Source organism: Chiloscyllium plagiosum, chromosome 47, assembly GCF_004010195.1.
Source record: "Chiloscyllium plagiosum isolate BGI_BamShark_2017 chromosome 47, ASM401019v2, whole genome shotgun sequence".
In the NCBI taxonomy this organism is placed as follows: Eukaryota; Metazoa; Chordata; class Chondrichthyes; order Orectolobiformes; family Hemiscylliidae; genus Chiloscyllium; species Chiloscyllium plagiosum.
Genome location: NC_057756.1, coordinates 8,115,843 through 8,141,589, shown reverse-complemented (window position 1 = coordinate 8,141,589; position 25,747 = coordinate 8,115,843). Strand labels below are relative to the sequence as shown.

The 25,747-nt window shown below is 43.4% G+C and overlaps 2 protein-coding genes and 1 long non-coding RNA gene across 4 annotated transcripts in view; 2 read left to right on the top strand and 1 right to left on the bottom strand.

Annotated features, from left to right (window-relative positions):
• Positions 1–1,021, top strand: part of LOC122544190 — a 13,313-nt gene extending 12,292 nt beyond the window's left edge. The window contains exon 4 of the long non-coding RNA XR_006310289.1: positions 996–1,021. This is a non-coding gene — a long non-coding RNA (uncharacterized LOC122544190). The remainder of the gene's footprint in view (positions 1–995) is intronic.
• The window catches only part of LOC122544186 (immunoglobulin superfamily member 22-like), a 789,994-nt gene that overhangs the window by 29,055 nt on the left and 735,192 nt on the right, over positions 1–25,747 (top strand). The gene's annotated exons all lie outside the window — the stretch shown is intronic.
• On the bottom strand, positions 10,181–16,350 carry LOC122544188 (mucosal pentraxin-like). The gene is made up of 3 exons (XM_043683242.1): positions 16,220–16,350; positions 14,788–14,863; positions 10,181–10,963 (listed from the first exon to the last, which is right to left on the bottom strand). The coding sequence occupies exons 2-3, from the start codon at positions 14,849–14,851 to the stop codon at positions 10,347–10,349; spliced, it is 681 nt and encodes a 226-aa protein (XP_043539177.1). The 5' UTR covers positions 14,852–14,863; positions 16,220–16,350; the 3' UTR covers positions 10,181–10,346.

The window sequence follows — 25,747 nt, the reverse complement described above, 5'->3', positions numbered from 1 at the left end:
CCACCCCCTCTCCGGCCTATCACCCTCACCCTCACCTTAACCTCCTTCCCCCTATCGCATTCCCAACGCCCCTCCCCCAAGTCCCTCCTCCCTACCTTTTATCTTAGCCTGCTTGGCACACCCTCCTCTTTCCTGAAGAAGGGCTTATGCCCGAAACGTCGATTCTCCTGCTCCTTGGATGCTGCCTGACCTGCTGCGCTTTTCCAGCAACACATTTTTCAGCTCTGGTCGCCAGCATCTGCAGTCCTCACTTTCTCCTACAATATTAAGGGACACAGGATCCTCTCAGTCTGTAATGCTGAAGGATGTACTCCTGAGAGACTATTGCCAGAACAGATGCTGGTAACAGGAATTCATGGTGAGACAAAAAGTGCTCAGTTATGTAAAGTGAGGCTAGAGAGTCCAGAGAACAGTGGAGAGTTTGTGGTAGGAGTACTGGACAAACTCTCAGCTCCAGGAATACAATTTGTAAATGATATCGCTGATTCACTGGTAGGTGTGCTGCCTGCTCTAGTTGAAACGCCAGGGGAGACACAGGCAACTAAAGACCACGAGAATGTTTTCCCAGGAATTTTCCCTGATTGTGTGATCACAAGTTCACAGAGGCACAAGTTGAAGCAGGAGAGATCTAAAGGCACAGGCAAGAAAGCTGACATACTGTTATCCGAAACTTCCTTCGATCAGATAAGTGGAACAGAGCAGGAGCAAATAGGTAAGTTAGGTTTGTCACCTAGGAGGGCATTTCAGGATTTAATGAAACGACAACCAGGCTGGTTCTGTCATTGCCTCGGACACACCTCCTCCCCTGCTCCTATTAATCGAAGGCAACAAATAGCAACCATATTTTGCGATAAGAACAGTTTGAACAGATTATTCATCAAGGACATTCTTGCTAATAATGCACAATTGCATATTAACTGTGCTCTGACTTGAATTACCTCCTTACATTTTTGTTAACCCTGATGACATACATCTTACAAATTGCATTTGTACAGGGGAAAGCCATGAAACCATCCGATGAAAATATTTACACGGTAAAGACATCTTTTGGGTCTCATTTTAAAACTTTCACATGCAATTTATGCTGTGTTTCATCTCAGTTTTATTTTGCCACATTATTTCACTCACTCAGAACAGCTATCTCTTTTTAAATTATAACAGGGATTACAAATGCAGGATCAGTCAGTTTACAGTGAACTGAAGAGGAATGTGGAGTGAAGAAGTTACAATTCATCTACCATGTTAAGTAAAAAACAACAAATGAAATATGAACAGATCTATTTGTCATCAGGATTGATGTCCCCTATGATTTCCAGTGCCCAGTCTTAAAATTGTGAGTCAACCTTATTGTTTAAGACTGGGCACTTGATGTCAAATGAAATTGACTGTCATGCCTTGAGCATTAAGGATGTTGACTGAGTTACACACATATTTGTTCTGTATACAAACATGCATCTCATCAGTTTGTGGGAAAGGGGATAAATATACATTGAATACATCTAGTATGAAGGTGTGCATAGACTGCAGAAGAATCGTAATTGTTTCCAAATTCTTGCAGCCAAATGGATCAATTTTCTGAGCGCACATTTTGTTTTCTTGCATAGCCATCGGTCTTATGTAATATCCATCAATCAACAAACCCTGCAGGAACATTTTCGTGATTCACTCACGGATTCTAGCAGGCACCGTCTGACCAGAATTCATAATCTGTCCCTAACCACCCTCAAGAACGTGGGTCCCTTCTTGAACAGTTACAGTCCAATTTATGTAGATAAAATGAATACTTCAGGTGGAAGTTCCAGATTATTGTCCCAATGACAGCGAAGGACTGGAGATATAATTCCGAGTCAGGAACGTGAGTGTTTTGGAATGGATCTGGCAAGGGGTGATACTCAATTGTATCTGCTGCCCATCCACTTCTAGATCATAGTAGCTATGTGATTGTAACCTGTTCCCACGGAGCCTTGGTGAGTTTCTACAGTGCATCACGTGGATACTTCACACTGCTGCTACTGAATATCACTAATAGAAGGAGTTGATTTTGTGTCTGTGCTGCCAAATAATCAGGATGGTTTTTCCTGGATGGTGTGAAGCTTCTGTTGTGTTGTTGGAGCTACGCTGATGCAGGCAAGTGACAAGTATTTTATCACGGTTCTGACCTGTGCCTTGTGGATGGTTGACAAGCTTTGATGATTCATGGGGTGAAATACTGCCTCCCAGACTCCAATCCTCTTTCCTGTTCTTGAAGCCCCCCATTTAATTGAAATATTAAAGTAGTTATGAATCAATGATAACTGATAGTGCAATGATGCTGTCACATTAACAAGGATATTTTGTCCTTGTGTTTTCTTTTTAAGACAGGTCATAAAGGCAGAGATGTGGAAATGCCTGGAAAGACCATTATTTAACAATAGCAGAGGAGTGGCCAGTTCTCCCAGTTCAGGTTTTTATCTAGTTTGGTTTAGTTGTTGCAGTGAGAAGCTGGTACAGGCCAGATAAAGCTTCCAAACTTCAGCAGATCATTCTTGACTGACTTACCTCTGCTGCCTGTGAGAACCAGTATTTGAATTTACCTTTCACCAAGGGGCATGTTTACGGGATGTTACGGGAATTGGAACAGTTCCTTAGTTAAGTTGCTATGTTGGGTCAGTTAAGTTTTCCAACAATAAGTTATTCTAAGTTCCATTTCTTTTGTCCATGTTTCAACTGTAGCCTTGAAATAAGCTCTAGTTTTCTTAAAGCCAAGTGGTTTGAAGAGCTGCATCACAATTAGAATATCCACTTCACATCTGCCTTTAACTAAGATAAGTCAGGTTCTTGGCTACCTTCTTAAAGTATTTTGAGGGGGTCTGGCCTAGTCACTGATTCAGCAATGGAAATTACATTGGAATTCAAGGGATAGTGACACTCTTCCTGGCAATGCCATTAATTGGCATTTTGGCGAGATGTAACTTGCAACTTGTCAACTTATTCTGAATGTTTTGCGGGTTTGTTTAGTATCTGCACGTGAGTTGCTTCAATACCTGAGGCGTCACAAGCGGTGCACCCTAATGTTGAGTCATCCATGAACATCCCTGCGTGTCACCTTCTGATAGAGGGAAAACAATTGATAAAGCTACTGCATACGGTTGGACAAGGACATAGTCCTGAGGGACTACCGCAGAAATGTCTTGAAACTGAGTTGAGACTCCACCTAAAGAATAGGTATTCAGGACTTCTATTGATGCTAGTATTCCACATTTGGTGAGATGCAATTTCGTATCAGAAATATATTGTATTTCTATTTCAACAATTCAATGCATTGCTCTGTAAATTTTCTGAGTTGTGTCAGAACTGGAGGTAGGACTTGGGGTAAAGCAATCAGCGATATTTGCAGAAATACTCTATTTAGCTGAACCTAATCACAATTAATGTCGAAGCAAGCTTGAAGTGCCTACTCTTCGTTGTGTTTTGTATTTCTCTATGTTTCACTTGGAATATTTGATCCCTGGGCATTGTATCAATTGCTGACTCACAAGTCTTTGTGGGTTTACGATGTGGTGCAGCTAAAGGATGACAACCTCATGAAAATGTTACAAACTGCTGTTCATATGTTGTTTTCAAATGCATTTGCTCATATTTCATATGGGAAAATAATTCTCTATGAGATGCTATCCATTTGACATTGACTTCCAAGCTCTGATGCCATCCCTTGTGGTTGGAGGGTTCCTAGGCGGAAGATGAGGCGCTCTTCCTCCAGCCGTCGTGTTGCGGCCTGTCTCCCCAATATAGAGGAGGCCACATCGGGTGCAGCTGACTCCTCCATTGCCAGACCATAGCAACACGATGGCTGGAGAAGAGCACCTCATCTTCCGCCTAGGAACCCTCCAACCACAAGGGATGAACTCAGATTTCTCCAGTTCCCCTCCCCCCACCTTGTCTCAGTCCCAACCCTCGAAGTCAGCACCACCTTCTTAACCTGCAATCTTCTTCCTGACCTCTCCACCCCCACCCCCACTCTGGCCCGTTGATTCTCCTGCTCCTTGGATGCTGCCTGACCTGCTGCGCTTTTCCAGTAACACATTTTCAGCCCTGATCTCCAGCACCTGCAGTCCTCACTTTTTCCAAGCTCTGGTTCTTTGTATTCATTACTTCAATCTGCATCTGATTCAGCTTAACTAAGCACCACTGCTTTCTGTCTCTCTTTGAGATCCATGACTACACTTCTCCATCCAAACGTTTGTTTAAATTAGAGTGGTTGTGGTTCTGTTTGCCGATGAGTTAAGGTGGGGGAGGGGAAATGAGGAAACTGGTGAAGTCCACATTGATGCCCTGGGATTGAAGTGTTTCGAGGCAGAAGATGAGGCGTTCTTCCTCCAGGTGTCGGGTGGTGAGGGAGCGACGGTGGAGGAGGCCCAGGACCTGCATGCCCTCGGCAGAGTGGGAGGGAGAGTTGAAATGTTGGGCCACGGGACGGTGGGGTTGATTGGTGCGGGTGTCCCAGAGATGTTCCCTCCTCCATCCAAACGTCCTGTCTGCGTTCTCCACTTTATTTTGACTTCAGATGCAGAAACAAATTCCTTATTCCGTATGTGGTCATTTTTCTGGAAAGAAATTTTGTTTCCAAATGATCCACAAGGGGTCACTTTGAAACTATCGGTTACTTAACTCTGAAAGTTGGATAAGGATGCAAACCTGCAGCTGCGAACGCTTTCAATCAATGTCTCAGCTTCATGTAAAATGTTTCTGATCCCATAAAAATGTTACCCTTTCTAATTTTCATTACCCCTTGGGATTTAACTAGTTTTTGTACAATGGCAAATCAACCATGCATGTTTCTGCCCTTAACTGGTTGATCTATCAATACATAGGTCACGGTGCCTCACTTAGAGCAACATATTTCTGCGGCAATCATTGTAACTTCCCTGGGTTCCTTTCGGGGATGATGATAAGGCTACGTTGTTCTTACATCCACCATCGATTCCATTTGTTCTCCAACCTTACATTTAAACACACTTTGTTTCAATCTCACAGCAGTAACACTGTCATAGCTATTCACAGATGTTAATTATTACTTTAATCACTGAGCAGTTCTTCTCCCAACATTCCTGAAATGTAGAACATATTAAAATCCATTTGTCCATCTCTGTATGGCAGTCCTTGTATACTTTCACTTTTTTCTCTATATAAAAAGAAGTGCTCTCATATACAACTGAAGTTCTTCTCCCATCACCAAATCATCTGTGGTATTTTTACACTTATTAACCATCACCAGTAAATTGCCTGTACTTTAGATTAGTTTCCCTACAGTGTGGAAACAGGCCCTTTGGCCCAACCAGTCCACACTGACCCTCCAAAGAGTAACCCACCCAGACCCACTTCTCTCTGACTAATGCACCCATCACTACGGGCAATTTAGCATGGCCAATCCACCCAAACCTGCACATCTTTGGACCGTGGGAGGAAACCGGAGCACCCGGAGGAAACCCACGCAGACGCAGGGAGAGTGTGCAAACTCCACAAAGATAGTCACCCAAGGCTGGAATTGAATCTGGGACCCTGGTGCTATGAGGCAGCAGTGCTAACCACTGAGCCACCGTGCCCCCCTTTTATATTCAATTAATTTAACTGCACAATGCATGAAGATCAAAATAGACCATCAAATGTGAGGGGTGAGGCAGGGGCAGATCATGATCAAGTTAGAAGGGGTGATAATGAATGCTACCGTCATGCTTTCATTCTTAACTCTAACTTTCCAACAATATCACCTGCAACAATTGCTTTCCTTAATAATGCATGCAATTACAGACCAAGGCAACCAGCATCTATCTCTGGTTGCTTCCTATGACTCATCCCCAAGATGTCCACAGTCATTTTCTTCGAATTGCATGTAGATGGGTGTCACAAACTCACATCATTCATTATTCAGAAGGATAGTTACATCAGATAGTCTGGATCCTCGGCATCACCCACTGCATTGGTCTGGATGTATTTGCAATATCTCCATGGAAATTGGGGAGACACTGCTGCCTCACAGCGCCAGAGACCCGAGTTCAATTCCCGCCTCGGGCAACTGTCTGTGTGGAGTTTGCACATTCTTCCCGTGTCTGCATGGGTTTCCTCCGGGTGCTCCGGTTTCCTCCCACAGTCCAAAAAATGTGCAGGTTAGTTGAATTGGCCATGCTAAATTGCCCGTAGTGTTAGGTGAAGGGGTAAATGTAGGAGAATGGGACTGGGTGGGTTGCGCTTAGGCGGGTCGATGTGGACTTGTTGGGCTGAAGGGCCTGTTTCCACACTGTAAGTAATCTAAAGTAATCTAAAGTAACCTGACGTTCCCTGCCAAAAATATAGTAGCTGGATTGAGCACCAAAACTGCTTTGGACATTTTGTTATTTATGCATACGACTTATGTTCTTTGATTGCCTAAATCATTTATTTCCTCACATTTGCCTGGTTTAGTCCATGTTTGAACTGGAACTATCTACGTAATGATCATAGTTTGCATTTTATGACTGTAATGACTCAAAGCTTTGGACATGCACATACCAGATTACTTTAATTTTCCTGTGTCAAGTCACTGATGTTCCAGGTGACTCACTGTTAGAATCCCTACATAAAGTGACCAAGATAAATCAATTGAGATGATGTGAACCACCTCTTTTATATTTGCTGGAAAAAAGCGAGCAAATGTTATGCTCTGCCAAACAAGAATGGGGAGAGGAGAATTTATGTGCAGACTATTATTCATAACTGCATCTCTCAGACTAAAACAATGCACTTGTGGATTGTTGAATTTCTCCATTTCAAGAAGAAGTATGGAATCTAACATGTAACATCTGTGCACAATTTTCAGTTTCTGATTTGATTTATATATTTTTAAAAGTTTCATTGTTATAGAGTCACACATGGAAACAAACCCTTCAGTTCAACCAGTCCACGCTGACCATGGTCACAACCGAAACGAGTTCCATTGCTTGCACTTGGCCTATAACTTGGATGCTGCCTGAACTGCTGTGCTTTTCCAGCACCACTCTAATCCAGAATCTGGTTTCCAGCATCTGCAGTCATTGTTTTTACCTTGGCCGATAACTGTCCAAACCTTTCTTATTCATGTGCTTATCCTAATGTCTTTTAAATGTCCTAATTGTACCTGCATCCAACAATTCCTATAGCGGCCCATTTCACACACGAACTAATCTCTATATAAAGGTGTGTCCTTTTAAAACTTTCTCCTCTCATTCTAAAAGTATGCCACCTACTTCTGAATTCCCCCACCATAGGGCAAAGGCCCTTGCTATTCACATTATCGATGTCCATCACCAGTTTGAAAATGAAGGTTGGATTCAAGACTAATTTACAAGCAATAGTAACAACATGGGTGTGAAAGCTGAGAGAACTACAGTGAACAGGGATACCAGGCTAGCGGATAGATCATTTGCTAAGCAATGGCAGACATTTAAGGATATCCGCATGTTCCTATCAGGAAGAAAAATTCCAAGAGGAGGACACAGTATCCATGATTGAGTAAAGAGGCTAAGGAAAGCATCAAACTTAAAAGCATTATTGTGCTGAGATGATTGCTGGGTGAGTTGATTGGGCAGAATATAAAGAACAGCAGAGAATGACTAAAAGGTTAATCAGAGAAAGGAATTAAAGTGACTAGATGGAGCTTGCTACAAAGGTAAAATGGATAGCTCTTTGGGTTTTAAGGAAGCTTGTACCTTAATTTCTGTAAGGTATTTGACAAGGAGACACAGAGAAAAAAAAGTGATTGTGTAAAGTCGGAGTTCATGATGAAAGGAATAAGCTGTCCACATGGATAAAAGATTGTTTGGTGAGTAGAAGGCACAATAGCCTATTTCCACTCTGTAGGGAATCTAATCTAAGAGTATTCTAAGTTGAAAGACACTCAATGCTTTAATTTACTTGGACCGCTCTCTGAAAATTCATGAAGATGATTACCTGCTTTCCTGTTTGATGATGTCATTGATGTTCGACGCTGTGAATGCATTTGAAGTGAGAACAGCATGAAACATACTTTGAAAGTGATGAGAACAAAACTTTGGCAATTGGTAGACATTTGTGAGCAACAGCACTCCTGTGGTCAGTGTCATCCCTGCACCACGATATTCAAAACAATGGCTTCCAGGAGGTTTTGTAGGTACCAAGCAGAGTGCTTTAAATATCTCTAATATCAATTTAGAATATCTTTGACTGGCATAATATTGGATATTTCAGAAGGTGTGCTTGAGAAAGCAAAGGAGATGGGCTGTGACAAAAAAAAGTGATGAAGTTGCACAGAATACAAAGCACGCGACTGGAATCTCTAAATCCACATTACTCTCAAGGAATGTTGACATGATGCACTGTCAGCATAATAAGGACGTTATTGTATCTGAATGCAGCTAGACAGGGAAATAACCTGCCTTCAAAAATCCTCTGTATTTCTCTGAATGCTTCCTTATCAATGTCTGAGTTCAAAATCCCCTGGAGGAACTCAGTGTTGAAATAAAGGCTTGGTGAAGGAGAATTCCCTTTCTTAACTGTTATTAACAGTAAGTGACTTCAACCTATTATTACTGATCTATGAAGTCATCCAGTCACAAAATCTTGAGTAGAAAGACTCTTCCACTGCAGTTAAATAAAAACTCACAATCATGTTTTATTTTAAATTGAACTGTTTCTTTGCATAAGTCCTGTTATGTTTGTATTCCTAAAAATGTCATAATATTTTCCAAGACTTGAAGGTTTCATGAAGGTGTGCGTATTTTACATGTGAATATACATGCAAATATATTTGTCCTGTTTAAGTAATTGAATAATAATCCTTACCTCTGCTTTTATTTAAATTTATTTGTTATAAACTTGTTCTATTTATCTTTATTAAAGATGTATATATATCTGAACCCTAGATTCCTCCTTATCTGTATAACCTGCACCAGCTCACCTTTCGATAATATTCACACATCTACAGTTCATTCTACAATTCCAAATACATCCCAAGAAAGCCTCCAGACCTACTCCAGTCTTAGAATATAGTTCAGTACCCACTGACTTCCTAATTCCTGATAGGTGACCATGAGATAGCCTCCCCAATCAATCTGCTCAGCAATGTTGTAACAGGCATCTAGAGGAGATGAGGTTTGAAACCAGGTTTCTTGGTCTGAGAGCAGCAACACTGCCACTGACAAGTGTACACAGGTATGTGGATGTGTTCAAGAGAGCATTCAGAATAAAATCACAGAAACCCCTTTTTTATTGTGAGTTTATGAATTTAATGGCAAGAATTACTGTTTATTCTGTGTACTTGCTCAATGTTTGAGTCTTACATTTTCATGAAAACAGAGACATATATAGAGATTAAGTATTTGTAATTACATGAGGGTACATTCACAATCCAGGACAGATCTTGACTAAGGGAACTCTCAAAAGTCTGACCTCTGACACTCAAGTTAGCAGCATTTTGCAAATGATGTGCACATCCATGAGCTGCCAATTAGTTTTTGCATGTTTGTGTGGTGCACATGTTTCTATATGTCCATGTGTTTTAGTGTCCTTGTGTGAGTTATGTTAGGGTCTACGTGTGTGAGTGTGTGTTGTGTTTTGTTAGGGAGTGTGTGTGTGTTGTGTTAGGGAGTGTGTATGTGTGAGAGAGCGTGTGTATTTGGGTGTGTATATTGTATTGTGTTGGGGAGCCACTGTGTGGGTGTGTGTATTGGGGGGGCAGGACAGGTCTGTGTGTTGTTGTGGTTCTGTTCGCCGAGCTGGGAATTTGTATTGCAGATGTTTTGTCCCCTGTCTAGGTGACATCCTCAGTCTTGGGAGCCTCCTGTGAAGCGCTTCTGTGATCTTTCCTCCAGCATTTATAGTAGTTTCTCTCTGCCACTTCCGGTTGTCAGTTCTAGCTCTCCGTTGCAGTGGTTGGTATATTGGGTCCAGGTCGATGTGCTTATTGATTGAATCTGTGGATGAGTGCCATGCCTCTATTTTGACTTCTCCTCATCCACAGATTCAATTAATAAGCACATCGACCTGGACCCAATATACCGGCCACTGCAGCAGACAGCTGGAACTGACAACTGGAAGCGGCAGATTCAAACCACTATAAATGCCGGAGGAAAGATCACAGAAGCGCTTCACAGGAGGTTCCCAAGCACTGAGGATGTCACCTAGACAGGGGACGAAACGTCTGCAACACAAATTCCCAGCTCGGCGAACAGAACCACAACAAAGAGCAACCAAGCTACAAATCTTCTCCCAAACTTTGAGGTCTGTGTGTGTTTCTGCACTTGTGTCCATTTACAGGAGTGCCCGTAGGAGAGTCAGCATGTGAATGCTCCCATCAAATCCAAACCAGTCCCAATTTTTTAGAAGCTACAATCGTGATTATCCTCCACATTCACATTCCCCCTGCTCTCGTATAGCACTGTGTCCCAGTTGATGATGTTACCCCCAGCGCTGTGACACCCTTGACTGAGCGCCTTGATGTCGTTTGCTGACAGGACATGGTCCCACAAGTGGACGTCTGTCAGCTCTCCCACGAAACTCTGCTTGCTGTCAAACTTGCCCTCCACCTGATCCTGTTCCTGACCCAGGATAAACGTGCCCCCACCTCGGACCACCGCACCGCTGTTCCCAACTTTCTGAAGACTCCGGACTCCATTGAGCCAGAAGGTGATGAATCCAGTTGAGGACTCCCAGCTCACGCAGATGTGTCTCAGCAGAGCATCGGTCTCTGGGAGGGCAAAATAGAATATGTTGCTGCCAAAGTAAAGGGACAGCCTGGTGTCCTCATTGTGCCAGAGCAGCAACTCATTGTCCTTAGTCGCTGTGGCATAGGACAACAAGCTGTAGCCTCGCTTCGCCTCTGAGGCAGCCCTCAGGCAGAGAGTGAACGCCGAGAGCTGGGAGAATTCATTAGGCAGCAACTTCACATAAATACTGTCGGTTTGAGTCGAGAAAACTAGCGACTTGCCCAATAAACCTGTAAACAAAGGAAAAGACAGTGTTGAGCCTTTGGAAAGGAGTATCTATGAGATGCAAAGGGAATGGAAGAGGCGGAAAGGGGAAAAGGGTCAGATCTTCCAGCCTCCTCCTACTCTCCGATGCTTTACACTGCTTCATGCACTCACACACCTTCAAACAAACACTGTCATGTGGTTGCACACATAAGATTGCTCTCTCCCAAACACATTACCTCTCAAAAACATACTCATGCTCCCTCTCTCTGTCTCTCACACACATATTCTCTGTCAAATTGTCACACACACTTTCTGTCCTCATAAACACCGTTACATTGAAAACATATTTTCACATAAATATTATACACACAGTCACACACATAAAAATCCCCAAAAACTGAAACACTTCTTCAGACAGACAGACGATCCCAAGAAACACATTCTCTCATTCATATAGAAACTCATGCATGCATATATACAAAGTCACAGGAATTCATTGACTTTGATACACAGAAACACACACAAAGAAACCAAAAGTCTTTTGCATCAATACACACAAACACACACTAAGAAAAAGAAATTCATTCACATAATCACAGACAGACACCCACAGAAATGCTCAAAATCTCAATTGCATAAACCCACAAAGTCAACACAGAGACACACACACACACACACACATAAAGACTCGTTCATATTGTCACACAGAAAAGCACACAAGACAGAATAGAGATCCTGTGATTGTTTTCTTCTGAGCAGAGGAGACTGAAGGCAGATCTGAAACAAGTGCACAATGATCTAAGTGGCATAGAGAGAGCTTACAGTAAGAAATCTCTCACCTGAGCAGAGGGATCAATAACCAACTGGAACAGCTTTAAGGTAAGGAACAGACATTTCAGAGGGGTATTTGTGGTAAGTGTTGTATGCAGAAGGTTGTGTGTATAGAAGTATCTAGAATTTAAGGCCTTAAATGATTATAGACGCTGGGAGACTCAAGACATTTGAGAAGTATTTAGTTAAAATCACACAACACAAGGTTATAGTCCAACAGGTGTATTTGGAGGCAATAGCTTTGAAGCTATTTAGTGTTTCCTTAACACTGTGAAGGATGCCTACCACTGCATCCCAACCCTCATTTCGGGAGCTCTGACTACAATGCCATGTTTCTTCTCCGGGCTTACAGGCAAAAGCTCAAACAGGAGACCCCCTCGCAGATACAGGTCCAGTGCTGGTCAGAGGAGGCAGAGGATCTACTCCAGTGCTGTCTGGAATTGGCTGATTGGGCCAGGTTCAAACAGTCTGCAGGTACCTTGGACGAGTACACCACCACTGTCACAGACTTTATCAGCAAGCGTGTGGAGGACTGCATACCGAGGAAGTCAATCTGGGTGTTCCCCAACAGGAAACACTGGATGAACCAGGACATACAGAACCTGCTAAAAACCAAGCGCGAGGCCTTCAGATCAGGAGAGCCACTTAAATGTAAGGAATTCAAGTATGACCTTCGCAGAACCATTAAAATGGCCAAGGACCAATATCGATCCAAATAACTGGTGAATATGGCAAGGACTGATTGATGTCACAGGTTCTAAAAAAAGACAGTACAAGATAGCAAATGATGACGTATCCCTCCTAGATTGTCTCAACATCTTCTATGCTCACTTTTAGCAGAATTTTGGCGGAGAGGTAACAACTATTCTGACAAGTCCTGATGAATCCATCCCAACAGTCACTGCATCAGAGGTCAGATCAAGTTTTCCTTCATGTGAATCCAAGGAAAGCGATGGGACCAGATGGAGTACCAGGCCGTGCACTCAGCATGCACAGATCAACTGGCAGAGGTCTTCTCGGACATCTTTAACCTCTCTCTGCAGCAGGCCACTGTCCCTGCCTGTTTCAGGAGGCCAACATTATCCCTGTGCCTAAGAAGGCTCATGCAGCTCGCCCAGTGGCCCTAACTTTGGTGGTCATGAATGCTTTGAAAGGCTGGTCATGGCATTAATCAACTCCAGCCTCCCCACTACTCTTGACCCACTCCAATTTGCTTATTGGACCAACAGATCCACATCAGATCCCATATCATTTGCCCTTCACTCCTCCCTAGAACATCTTGACACCAAGAACAGCTACGTAAGAATCCTACTCATTGACTACAGTTCAGCCTTCAACACTATTATCCCCTTGAGACTGATTACTAAAGTTTGTGATCTCTCACTAAGCCCCACTCTCTGCAACTGGATCCTCAGTTTCCTGGAGGAGAAAGTGAGGTCTGCAGATGCTGGAGATCAGAGCTGGAAATGTGTTGCTGGAAAAGCGCAGCAGGTCAGGCAGCATCCAGGGAACAGGAGAATCGACGTTTCGGGCATAAGCCCTTCCTCAGTTTCCTGACCCACAGGCCACAATGAGTGAAGATTGGGGACAATATTTCATCATCACTGACACTCAACACTGGAGCCCCCAGGGGTGCGTACTGAGCCCCCAACTGTACTCACTGTATACCCATGACTGCGTCGCCAAATATCAGACTAATGCCATTTACAAGTTCCCTGATGACACCATCATAGTCAGTCGAATCTCAGATGGCGACGAAACAGACTACAGACGGAAGGTGGAAGACGTTGAAAAATGGTGCACTGAGAACAACCTAGCTCTCAATGCCAGCAAAACCAAGGAACTCATTATTGACTTTCACCGGGATGTTACTCATGCCCCCGCTCCCCCCCTCCCCCACACACATTAACAGCACAGAGGTGGAACGAGTGGAGAGTGTCAAGCTCCTGAGAGTGGTCATCCACAACAAGTTTTCTTGGACTCTTCATGTGGACGCACTGATTACAAAGGCCCAACAACATCTCTTCATCCTTAGGCAGCTGAGGAAATTTGGCATGATGGTGAATATCCTTGCCAACTTTTATAGGTGCACCATCGAGAGCATTCTGTCCGAATGTATCACTGCCTGGTATGGCAACTGTACCATTCAAGATCAGAGATGGTTACAGAGAGTGGTGAATTTGGCCCGGTCAATCACAGAGGCCAACCTCCCATCGAAAGAATCCATCTACAGGCCCACTGTCAAGGAAAGGCTACCAGCATTCTTAAAGATCCATCCCACCCTGGCGATGTTTTTCTACAACCTCTACCATCGGGGAGAAGGTACAGGAGCACGAACACATGCACCAGCCGGCTTTGCAACAGTTTCTACCCTACTTTTGTTGGAATACTGAATGGTCTCACAAACATTCGCTTGTGTTTTTTGTTTTTGCGGCTGTTTACCTATTATTTACTTATCTATGCTATTTAACTCTGTGATCTGCCTGTGTTGCTCGCAAGACAAAGCTTTCCACTGTGCCTTGGTACACATGACAATAAATTCAATTCAGTGTCATGCAAGTAAAGTGATATATTTAACAAATCCCGAGGTTTGTTGGACAATAACCTGGTGTTATGTGCTTTTTAACTTTGTTCACCACAGTGAAACACTGGCTCCTCCACATCATGCCTATCATCGAGAAATATTTAGTGAGCACTTCAAATGCAGTATCATAAAAAGGTTGTGGGTCAAGTGCTGGTAAATAGAATTGGAATAGACAAATGCTTGAAGACTGGCGTGGACACGATGGACTGAAGGGCCTCTCCCCTGCTGTGTAAAAAAAACGGGTCAATTGTTTCCGTTTCCATGACTCTTTCACGTACAGACACACAAACACACTCTGACGACCGAGCTGGGTTTCCTTTTGGGATCTGCTACCTCCCTGCTTTGCATGGCTGCTTATTCTCGGCATGAGAAAATATATTGTAGAATGAGGATTGCAACCCAGCAGCCTGTTTGTTATCAAAGCAAGCATACCTCCATGGACCAGTCCAGGTAGAATAATGCAGCTGACAAGCCCAAGGAGAAGGAAATTCTTCATCCTGCAATCAGTCTGTAAATGGTAATGATCAGAGAGTTACGTCCCTAGGTTTGATGCTGCTTAGTACAATCAGAACTGCAGTCCAACACTGACGTGTAAAACTCAACACCCAGGAAATAAAGTGATATCCCCAATAATTCTTTCAGAGTTATGGCAGTGCACAGGTTTGCTCCACTGGCAAACACTCCTATATCAGTGTAGACGGGCTATTGTTTGAAATCCCATTCTATGGGACTTCCATGCAGAAGTCAAAGTTGTCTGCCCTCTGCTGTACTTCAGCATTGCTGCACTGTCGGAGGGTCAGTGCTAAGGGAGTGGGCACTGTCGGAGGGTCAGTGCTGAGGGAGTGCCGCACTGTCGGAGGGTCAGTACCGAGGAGTGCTGCACTGTCGGAGGGTCAGTGCTGAGGGAGTGCTGCACTGTCGGAGGGTCAGTACTGAGGGAGTGGACACTGTCGGAGGGTCAGTGCTGAAGGAGTACCGCACTGTCGGAGGGTCAGTGCTGAGGGAGCGCCGCACTGTCGGAGGGTCCGTGCTGTGGGAGTGGGCACTGTCGGAGGGTCAGTGCTGAGGGAGTGCCGCACTGTCGGAGGGTCAATGCTGAGGGAGTGTCGCACTGTCGGACGGTCCGTGCTGAGGGAGTGCTGCACTGTCGGAGGGTCAGTGCTGAGGGAGTGCCGCACTGTCGGAGGGTCAGTGCTGAGGGAGTGGACACTGTCGGAGGGTCAGTGCTGAGGGAGTGGGCACTTTCGGAGGGTCAGTGCTGAGGGCATGCAACACTTTCTGTTGGTGAGTACTGGTGGGTCAATACAGAAATTATGCTTCACTCTCAGAAGACCAGCACTGAGTGAGGGCCGCATGGCCTGACAGTCAGTGCTAAGGGTGTCCTGAGCTGTATGAATGTCAGTACTCTAAGAATTACCCAGACAAATTGACAGAATGCGGTGCATCTGCATCTCTATCGCTCCCTGTCTCTTTCTCCCTCTCTCTCTGTCCCTTACTCTCTGTCTTTGTTTCAGTTTGTCTGTTTGTCTCTTCCTGTTGGTATGCCTCCTTCTGTTTCTCTCTCTGTCTCCTTCCCTCACTCAGTATGTTTGTTTCTCCCTGTTTTTCTTCCTCTGCCTCTTACGGTCTCTCTCAATCTCTCCCTCTCACACTATCTCTTGCTATCTCTCCATCTCTCTCTCTGTCTCTCTCTGTCTGCTTTTGCCTTTCTCTCTCTCTCTGTCTCTGTGATGTGCACCTCTCTAATTTTGTGCCCTCTGCCCCCACTCATTGACCATTTATTTGCATGCCTACTCCCACTGTCCTTGCTCTTTCTCTGTCTGTCTCTCTCTTCAGTGTTCGTACATCTGTGAAAGGTACTCACTGGTTTGGATTGAACTGCGGGATCCGTTTTCTCTCACCCAACAGGTAGGAGTCTGTGCAGCTTTGTGCTGTACGACTGAGCAATTTAAGGAGCTTGCACAGGAGGAATGAGATCAGTGAGCAGTGGATTAACCTCCATTGAACTCCTTATTTAAACAATTCAGGAGCTAACAGCAGTAAATACTCCTGATAAATTTATTTTAACTTGTAAATATTTAAGTCTAATGTGCAGCTTCAATAAACACATTCAGACGCATAGATATCAACCACATGGACATTACATACAGAGAATCAGAAACTCAGGCACATACAGACATAGTCAGAAACGCATAGTCGCTTGCGCACATGCACACACACACACACACACACACACACGATACGGACAAACACACATGAACACACCCTTACACTTCCTATCTTTCTAAGTTGCATTGCACGCGTACATAATAGAGAAAGACAGAATGAATGCAAATGGTTGCTGTGCATTCAATTTAAATTTAAGGTCCACCCCGAACCTCAACCCAACTGAAAGAACTGGTCTCCATAACCTTCCTTATCTATGTGATTTCCTCAAGCCTGGATAATAATCGTTATACTGGGAAGCTCATTTCACATTTGCAATCTTTCTAAATACACTAAACTTCTCCAACTCCTGAAATCCTCTCTATATTTGTAAACATCTCAACTGCAGAAACAATTTGTTTCTGTTACTTTACAGGAATAAGGCCCAACAATCCCATTTATCTCTGTAACTTTCTCTTGCCCTGACAAACCTCCCTACCCTGATGACTTCCTTCAGGCCCAAAACCCATTCCTATCTCTCATAACCTCCTCCAGCCTCTATGTCATTTACTCTGTAACCTTCTCCAGCCCTTTTCCCCTCCCTTTGTCGTAAATATCTGCAGCCCCTCCATTTCTCTCTCTCTAACCTTCTCCAGTTCCTACAACCCTCCATATCTCTGTGATTTTGGCCAGCTTCTACAATCCTTGTTGACTTTCTAAAGTCCTCTAAACCCTGAGATGCAGCATATCAATGCAACCTCTTCCAGGCTTATCCCTGACTTGATGCAGAGGGACAGTATTAAAGCTCTCTAACTGAACAATGACTATCCTGATCAGGTCTTGGTTCACTGCGTATCTCACAAAAATGTGGAATTCTATCAGTATTGGTTGAATGGTGTGTTGGCTAATTCATTTGAGCTCACATTGTCTCAGTACAAATATCAAACATTGCATCTTTAGTCTTGGAATCATGAGTCTCTCTCTCTTGTGTTGAACATTCAATTATGTGACCTATCCTGATTGACTTGTTGAGAGGCATTACTAGGCACCTTTGGAACAAATGGGACTTGAACCTAAGTATCCTCACTTGGAGGTAGGGACACAACCACTGCAACAAAATAACCTTTTGGTGGAACTTATAATGGAATACCAACTAAGAGTGCTCCAGATTTGTCCTAGAAATGCTCTTGGTATCGAGAATAGTCCATTGATTGAAGATGACTGTTACTGTATTGAAGAGTCCAATGTTTAGTGCCAGATACCAGGTCTTGAGTTCCAGTGAAGAACTGGAAATGCCAGGCTTATTCTTCTTGCAGCATGTTGACAGCAAGAAGTTGTCATGGGCAAATTTACAATAAACCACGTCATCGAGTTATGGAGTCATACAACACGGAAACAGACTCTTCAGTCCAACTCACCCATATCGACCAGGTTTCCCAAACTAACCTAGTCCCACTTGCCTGCATTTGGCCCATATCCCTCTAAACCTTTTCCTCTCCAAATGTCTTTGAAACATTGTAAGTGTACGTGCATCCGCCACTTCCTCTGGCAGCGCATTCCACACAGGGACCACCATCTGTTTGAAAAGATTGCCCCTCAGCTCCCTTTTACATCTTTTCTCCTCCCACCACAAACATATGCCTTCTTGTATTGGACTTCCTTGCCCTGGGGAAAATACCTTTGCAATTCATCTTGTCTATATCCCTCATCTTTTATAAACCTCAACCTTGTACACTCCAGTGAAAAAATGTCCCAGCCTATCCAGCTTCTCTTTATAACTGGCAATATCCTGGTAAATCTTTCCTGAAGCCTCTCCAAATTAATAATATCCTTCCTGTAGCTGTCTGTAAATACTGAGTGAGGATGCAGACTAATTATCAAAATAGATAGCTGCGAGTACAGACTTTCCTTTCAGGCAGTGGTTTGCCATAATCTCAAAATTACATCCTGAAATAGTTTAAACAAATCAGTTGTAAAATTGAATGAAGATTTTGAGGGAAATACGTAACAGGGTAAGGAGAAATAGCAAGGGAGTGGGCTTAACTAGATGGTTTGAAGAGCTGAAACCAAAATGGTGATTAGGAAAGGTTCCTTCCATGTTGCTTCCATAATGACTTTCCAATTCAAGGCTGATTGAATGTTCTTCTGTGTACCTGGCTGTATGTTTTTCTTCCAAATATACTTGAGTAGGACCAAGGTAAGGTTGCAGTAGTGCCATAGCCCAGCTGTCTCATTACAGAGAGACAACTGGCTGTGGTTTAATCAGAGTGTCACCATGTCTCAGGCAAGTGGGAGAACTGATCAGAAATGCCCTTCATCTTGTTCAATGAATTGAACCCATGCTGTTAGTTTCACTCTGCATTGCAAACTGACCATCCAACCAACGGAGCTAACTGTTGAGCAGTTGCCAAACCACTTGATGCAAGTTTCCTATTCTTTTTACGTATACAGTCAGGTCATTATTTTGTGCATTCCTTTACATAAGAACATAAATGCAGGAGCAACTGGAGGCAAATCAAGCCCTTGAGCCTGCTCTGCCATTTCATACAGTTAGAGCTGATCTCATCTCGGCCTCAGCTTCACTATCCTCTCTGCTCTCCATAAGCCTCCTTCCCATTAATAATTATAGTTTGTCAATCTCCACCTTAAAATTATCGAATGTCTCACTGCACTCTAGGGTCAAAGATTCTGCAAATTCACAATCCAAAGGGGCAGCATGGTGGCTCAATGGTTAGCACTGCTGCCTCACAACACCAGGGACCGCGGTTTGATCCCTGCCTTGGATGACTGTGTGGAATTTGCACATTCTCTCCATGTCTGTGAAGGTTTCATCCAGGTGCACCGCTTTCCTCCCACAGTCCAAAAATGTGCGGGTCAGGTGAATTGGCTATGCTAAAATGCTGATGGTGGTAGGTGCATTAGTCGGGAGTAAATATAGAGTAGTGGAATGGGTCTGGGTGGGTTACACTTCGGAGGGTCAGTGTGGACTTGTTGGACTGAAGGGGCCTGTTTCCATACTGTAGGGAATTGAATCTAATCACCTCTCTTTGAAACCTGTTACCCTTTATCCTAAAACTGTGATGTCTTATTCTAGATTGCCCTGCTGACAAAACATACTGTTTGCATCTGCTTTGTCAATCTCAGTCATTTTTTATACGTCAGAATGTTAAGTTGCAATTTATTCTAGATTTCAGTTCACTTCTCTGTGATTACACTCTCTCTGTTCACTCCTGCCAAATGCATTTTATAAAATAAATTTTAAAATGGATTGCACTCCAGGATTGTTAAGTTCACAATGAGTAATGTAGGAAGAGTGTTTTAAAAGTTGCATGTCTTTTTTTAATTTAAAGTACACATTTTTATTATTTCTTAGGACAGAGGTATCACATGGCAAGGATCTGGGTATATGTTATCTCCAGTGTCCTCATTGCTTTCAGTGCCCAACATGCCACATTGGGTTGGGAATTATGACACATTGACCTTGGTAGGATGATATGCATGTCCGCTGGAAAAATACTGCTCAAATAGGTTTTTGTAACAAACATAATTCAGTTCCAATTTTCTGTTGTGACAGAACTGGTGAGTGCAATGTCAGCACATGAGCTGGTGAGCTTTGAACTTTGGTTGAAAAATGTCTTCAGGTGCCCTGCACCCAAGAATAGTTCATGTAGTTTGAGATTATTACTAATTATTTCCTTCAATGTTGACTTTGGATGTCATGAGATGGCAAATGCTGATTCGTCGTAATACGTTTAATACTTCTGGTAATACCTTTAATACTTCTGAGCACTCAAGATGTTTACCAAATTATCTCATGTGTCATCATTAGACCCAGACTTTTACAGCATTAAAATTACACTATCTGCCATGGTAGCATTTGAACTCAGGTACCCAGAAGATTATTTGGGTCTTGTGGATTAATAATTTCTTGATATTGCCACTGGGCTAATGCTTCCCAGCCAAGTGCCTATCATTTTAGCCCAGGATAATGCTGGAAGAGTTGGAACAGATGCGAGCAGGACCTGATAGCTCTTGATGTGAACATATCTGCGTTCACTGAAGTCCTCTTGAGAGAGATATCTTACTGGGTCTGGTACACACGTGACTCCAGACTCACAACAATGAGGTTGTCTTTGAAATGACCCAACAAGCCAACTCAGTTCAAGAGAAACCAAGGATGGGCAACAAATACCAGCCTTACCCCCAACCCAGGCAAAGAATAAATGAACATAATTAAATTGAAGCAGAACCAATGCTGAAGAAAAGGCCCACCAGTTTCCTGTCTATTCATTGCCTGATGATGAGTTCAGTAGATTGGTTTAGGATATTATTAGATCAGTGAGGGTTTAGAAAAGGTTTACCAGCATGTGGCCAGGATTGGAGAGTTAGAGTTATAAGGAAGTCACGGTTGATGGTTAAGTTGATGGTGGTCATTGCAGCCGCCATCGTTCCATTCCGAACTAAGTGAAATAGTTTCTAAAAGAAACCAACTTTACTGTGGACATGCCCTCAAACCTGTCAGTGTTTCCCTGGAGACTCTACATCATTGCTAAAGAGCTAAAAACTCTGTAACGTTTTTTGAAGATGCAGATACATGTTCATTTTCCCCGTCTCTACATGCATCTATCTGCACGTGTTTATCTGTGCACGCGTTTATCTGCGCAGTTCTATCAGGGTTTCTCATTTTTCCATTTCTGCTGTTGGATGGGACACATTCACTTGTGAACTTTACTCTCATCAACTCACTAAACTCTGTGGGTAGATTGAAAACATGGGAAACTGGAGCTGGAGTGGTCTATTCGGTCCTTCCAGCCTACTCCAGCATTCAATATGACCATGGCTGACGATCCAACTCAGTACCTCTTCCTATTTTCTCCCCATACCTTCTGATCATTTGAGCCCCAATAACAATAGACAACTTCTTCTTGAAAAAGTTCCATGTTTTGCACTCAAGTACTTTCTGTAGCAGGTAATTCCACAAGCTTATCATTCTCTAGGTGAAGAAAGTTCTCCTCACCTCTGAGCTAAATGGCCTACCTTGTGTCTTTAAACTGTGACTCCTTGTTTTGGATTCATTGGGAGCATCCTCCCTGCTGTTACCTTGTCTAGTTGGTTAAAATGTTGTAGACATTTCCGCCCCTGCGCATGTTCTTCTAAACTGAAGTGGATACAGTCCTAATTATCTGATAGCCCACTATCCAGTATGCATTCCTCTCCCCTTCACTCACCTCTGTAGGTACATTATTCCGTGTTCTATCTCTGCCCCCATGTTACTCAAGTATGTCAGCCCAATATCTTTTGCACCATCCTTCCTCCTCACTTGCCCATACAGACGCCACTATTACAACGTGTGGGTGTCTGATATCCCACGTTGTACCTTATATAAAATTCACCATGTCTCAATTTCTGCTGCCACTGCCCGTCATGACTTATCTCATAGAGATCAGTTGTCCCATGACTCCCTGAAGCCACACTGAGTCCCCCTATTCATGTAACCTCCTCCAAACACTGCAACTTCTCAATTGTTCACTCCTCCTTTGTTCCCAGCAACCCTGCAAATCTCTATAACCTCCTTTCACCCACGTAACAGTCCTATCTCTGTGAACCCCTCTGGCCCCTACAACCCTCCCTATCTCTGTAACTTCATTTCTCCCGTGCAACCCTCATTCTCTCTGCAACCTTCTTCAGCCAGGACAGTCTTCCCCATATCAGCTCTGTTTGCGTGTGCGTGCATTCATGTGTCTGTATGAGAGAGAGAGAAAGTGATAGAAAGATAGAAGCAGTCAAACACAGCGAGATTCAGATGAAAGGGGTAGCAATACTTGACAGACAATTTTATAATACAAACACACGGGTAACTCTAATTTCTGATGCTAGTTTATTATTTTGATCAGACAGCAAGCACTACATTTTAAACTTTGTGCATTTGCATAACATGATGCAAATCTTTCCCTCATCCTATCAGGTAGATTTCAAGACCAGATATTAAACATCAGATAAAGGAACATTCACAATCCAGGGCACAACCTGCTTGAAAGCAGGTACTCTTTCAAGTACTAACTTTGTTTGTGAAGTGCACATAGGTTCTCATGTGGTTAGCATATGGTGCGTGTATGCATGTGTTTGTGTGTATGTATAGGGGGTTGGCTGTGTCTGACATTGTGCGTGCACATGAATATGTGTGAGAGTTAGATTCTGTGAGAGTGCATTTTCCTGTCATTGTCAAACCATTACAGTCAGCTTGGTGCTTGCAATCTTAATTTCCTAGATGTTGATAATTCCCCTGTTCTTGTACTCCAATGTGGCCCAATTGATGATGTTACCCCCAGCGCGGTGTCACCTTAAATTTAGTGCCTTAATGTCTGTCAGGGACAGGATGTGATCCCACAAGTTAACATCTGTCAACTCTCCTATGAATCTCTGCTGGCTGTCAAACCCACCCCCTTCCTGATCCTGCTCCTGCCCCAGGATAATTGTGCCCACCCCCCACACTCACCACCCCACCCTGATGGCCGAGTTTGCTAAGGCTCCGGACTCCATTGATCCATAGGACGTGGAAGATATAGAATATTACAGTGCAGTACAGGCCCTTCGGCCCGGGATGTTGCACCGGCCTATGAAACCAATCTGAAGCTCATCTAACCTCTACTATTTCATTATCATCCATATGCCGTTCCAATGACCATTTAAATGCCCCTAAAGCTGGCGAGTCTACTACTGTTGCAGGTAGGCCATTCCATGCCCCTATTATTTCCTGAATAAAGAAACTACCTCTTACATCTGTCCTATATCCATCACTTCTCAACTGAAAGCTTTGCCTCCTCGTGCTAGCCATCACCATCTGAGGAAAAAGGCTCTCACTGTCCACCCGATCGAACCCTCTGGTTAGCTTATATGTCAATATAAAGTTACCTCTCAACCTTCTTCTTACTCTCTCTTTCTGCCTGTGTTTCTTTGCTTTTCATGTGCTCTCTTTCTGTCTGACTCTTTCTGTTTCCCTCAATCTCTCTGTCTCTCTTTGCCTCTCTCACTCTGTGTTTCTGTCTCTGTTTCTCTCTGCCTTTCTCACCTTCTCTCTCTGTCTCTGTTTGCTCTGCTTCTCACTACTTCATTCTTTGTTTCAGTATTTCTCACTGTCTCTCTGTTTCTATCTCACACCCTGTGTCTGTGTATCTTTTTCGCTGTCTGTACTGCTCCCTTTCACACTCTTTTTTTCTCTCTCCATCCTGGTCCTTCTCTTTCCCTATCTGTCTCTCTTTCTTGCTTTCATTTCAATCTTAAAGAATCTGTAAATGGCACTCTCTGTTTCTGAATAGTGTGGGAACGTTGAGATTTCTCACTTAACGATAAAGATTCTGTACAGTTTGATTATTATTAGATTACATTAGATTACATTACAGTGTAGAAACAGGCCCTTCGGCCCAACAAGTCCACACCGACCCGCCGAAGCGAAACCCACCCATACCCCTACATTTACCCCTTACCTAACACTACGGACAATTTAGCATGGCCAATTCACCTGACCCTGCACATCTTTTGGACTGTGGGAGGAAACCGGAGCACCCGGAGGAAACCCACGCAGACACGGGGAGAACGTGCAAACTCCACACAGTCAGTCGCCTGAGGCGGGAATTGAACCCGGGTCTCAGGCGCTGTGAGGCAGCAGTGCTAACCACTGTGCCACCGTGCCGCCCACGGTTTGATTGGGTGGTTTAGTGAGTTTCAACAAGCAAGAACAAATTATTCAGAAAGCGGACTTTCCCCTTTTGGACTTTTCGCAAGAAATCTGACTTGTTTAAACAATTTGTTATCTGTTTAAACATTAAGTGCTTAACCTTCTGATGCAATTCTGTCAGCTCCCAAATATCTGGGCTGAATCTCTGGTCAGCAGTAATGTGCACTTCACTGAGCAAAATATAAGGCTTGCCATCACTGCAGCTATCTGGAATAATCCTGAATCAAGAGCAAAGACAGCCCAGAGGGTTTTGTGGAGGTTATCTCAGCTACTGAGGGTATTGGTGAACCACACTGACTCCCAACTGCATCCACAAACAAACTGTCACTTGCACAAAACGTGCAAAGGCTGAACACGGACTTTCACAAAGAGATAGAAGCACACAAGAAAATGGGCTCACCTACAAACAGAATCGCAGACACAGAAACTCACAAACATACAGACTCACATTTTACACATATTTATCTTACACACGTGCTTACAATCACTCACATACATATTCCTCACAAACACACACAACCAAAGATGCACATACAATTTCAAACACTCGCTGATGCACACACATATGTTCCACGCTCATGCATTCTCACATTCTCAGACACTTACACAAACACACTCATTCACTGGAACACTGACAGAAAGGCGAACACTGGCATACATGCCTTGCACGAATACACAGATGCTGTTCAGTCTTAGCAATGAAGCCACCTTACACAGACATGCACACAGTCTCACTCAATTCTGAGTTGATTAGCTCAGTTGGTTGGATGGCTTGTTTGTGATACAGAGGAATGCCTACAGTGTAGGTTTAATTCAGCTGAGGTCATCACGAAGAGCTATCTATCTCAAACTCTCCTCTCGCCTGAGGCATGTGTTATGGACCAGGCCAGACCCCCTCACACCATTTCAGGAAAGTAGCCCAGATACTAACTTTTCTAGTTGTTTTGATCAGATGTAGCGTGAGTATTTTCAGGAGTAATGCAGCACGTCAAAACCCCTTGGTTTTAAACCAAACAGAATTGGTACTGAATGAAATACCAACGAGAACAGAATTCAGAATAACTGAACCTGTCAGAAAGCCCAACAGACTATTCCAACTGCTGTTCCAAATTCCTGCAACAATCCCCTTGAAAGCAGAGCTAGTGAAAGTAAACTGTCAATTTAGTTTAGCAGGTAGGTGAATAGAGATGGAAAGGCAAACATTAAAGGGATGTACCAGAAAATGCACAGATTAATTCCAACAGACAACAAAAATTCTATGGAACAGACCAACTATCACTGAAAAATTCAAATGTACTATCAACCACAAAGAATCAACGTTTAATTGTGCAAAGGTGGGTGACAGGTGAAAAGACTGGGCAAATGTTTTAAAATAAAACAACAGAGATCAATAAAGTGAGAAAAATTAGGGTGCGAGAGAATTAGCGAGATGTACAAAAAATAGAAAGGAAAAACAATTCTCTGGATGCTAAAAAAAATTAAAGTTACTGAAGTAGATGTTCGTCCTGGCTA

Coding starts and splice junctions, on each gene's coding strand:
- LOC122544188 (XM_043683242.1), bottom strand. CDS start 14,851: ATGAAGAATTTCCTTCTCCTTGGGCTTGTCAGCTGCATTATTCTACCT. Junction 10,964..14,787: donor ACCTGGACTGGTCCATGGAG/GTATGCTTGCTT, acceptor CTTTGTTTACAG/GTTTATTGGGCAAGTCGCTA.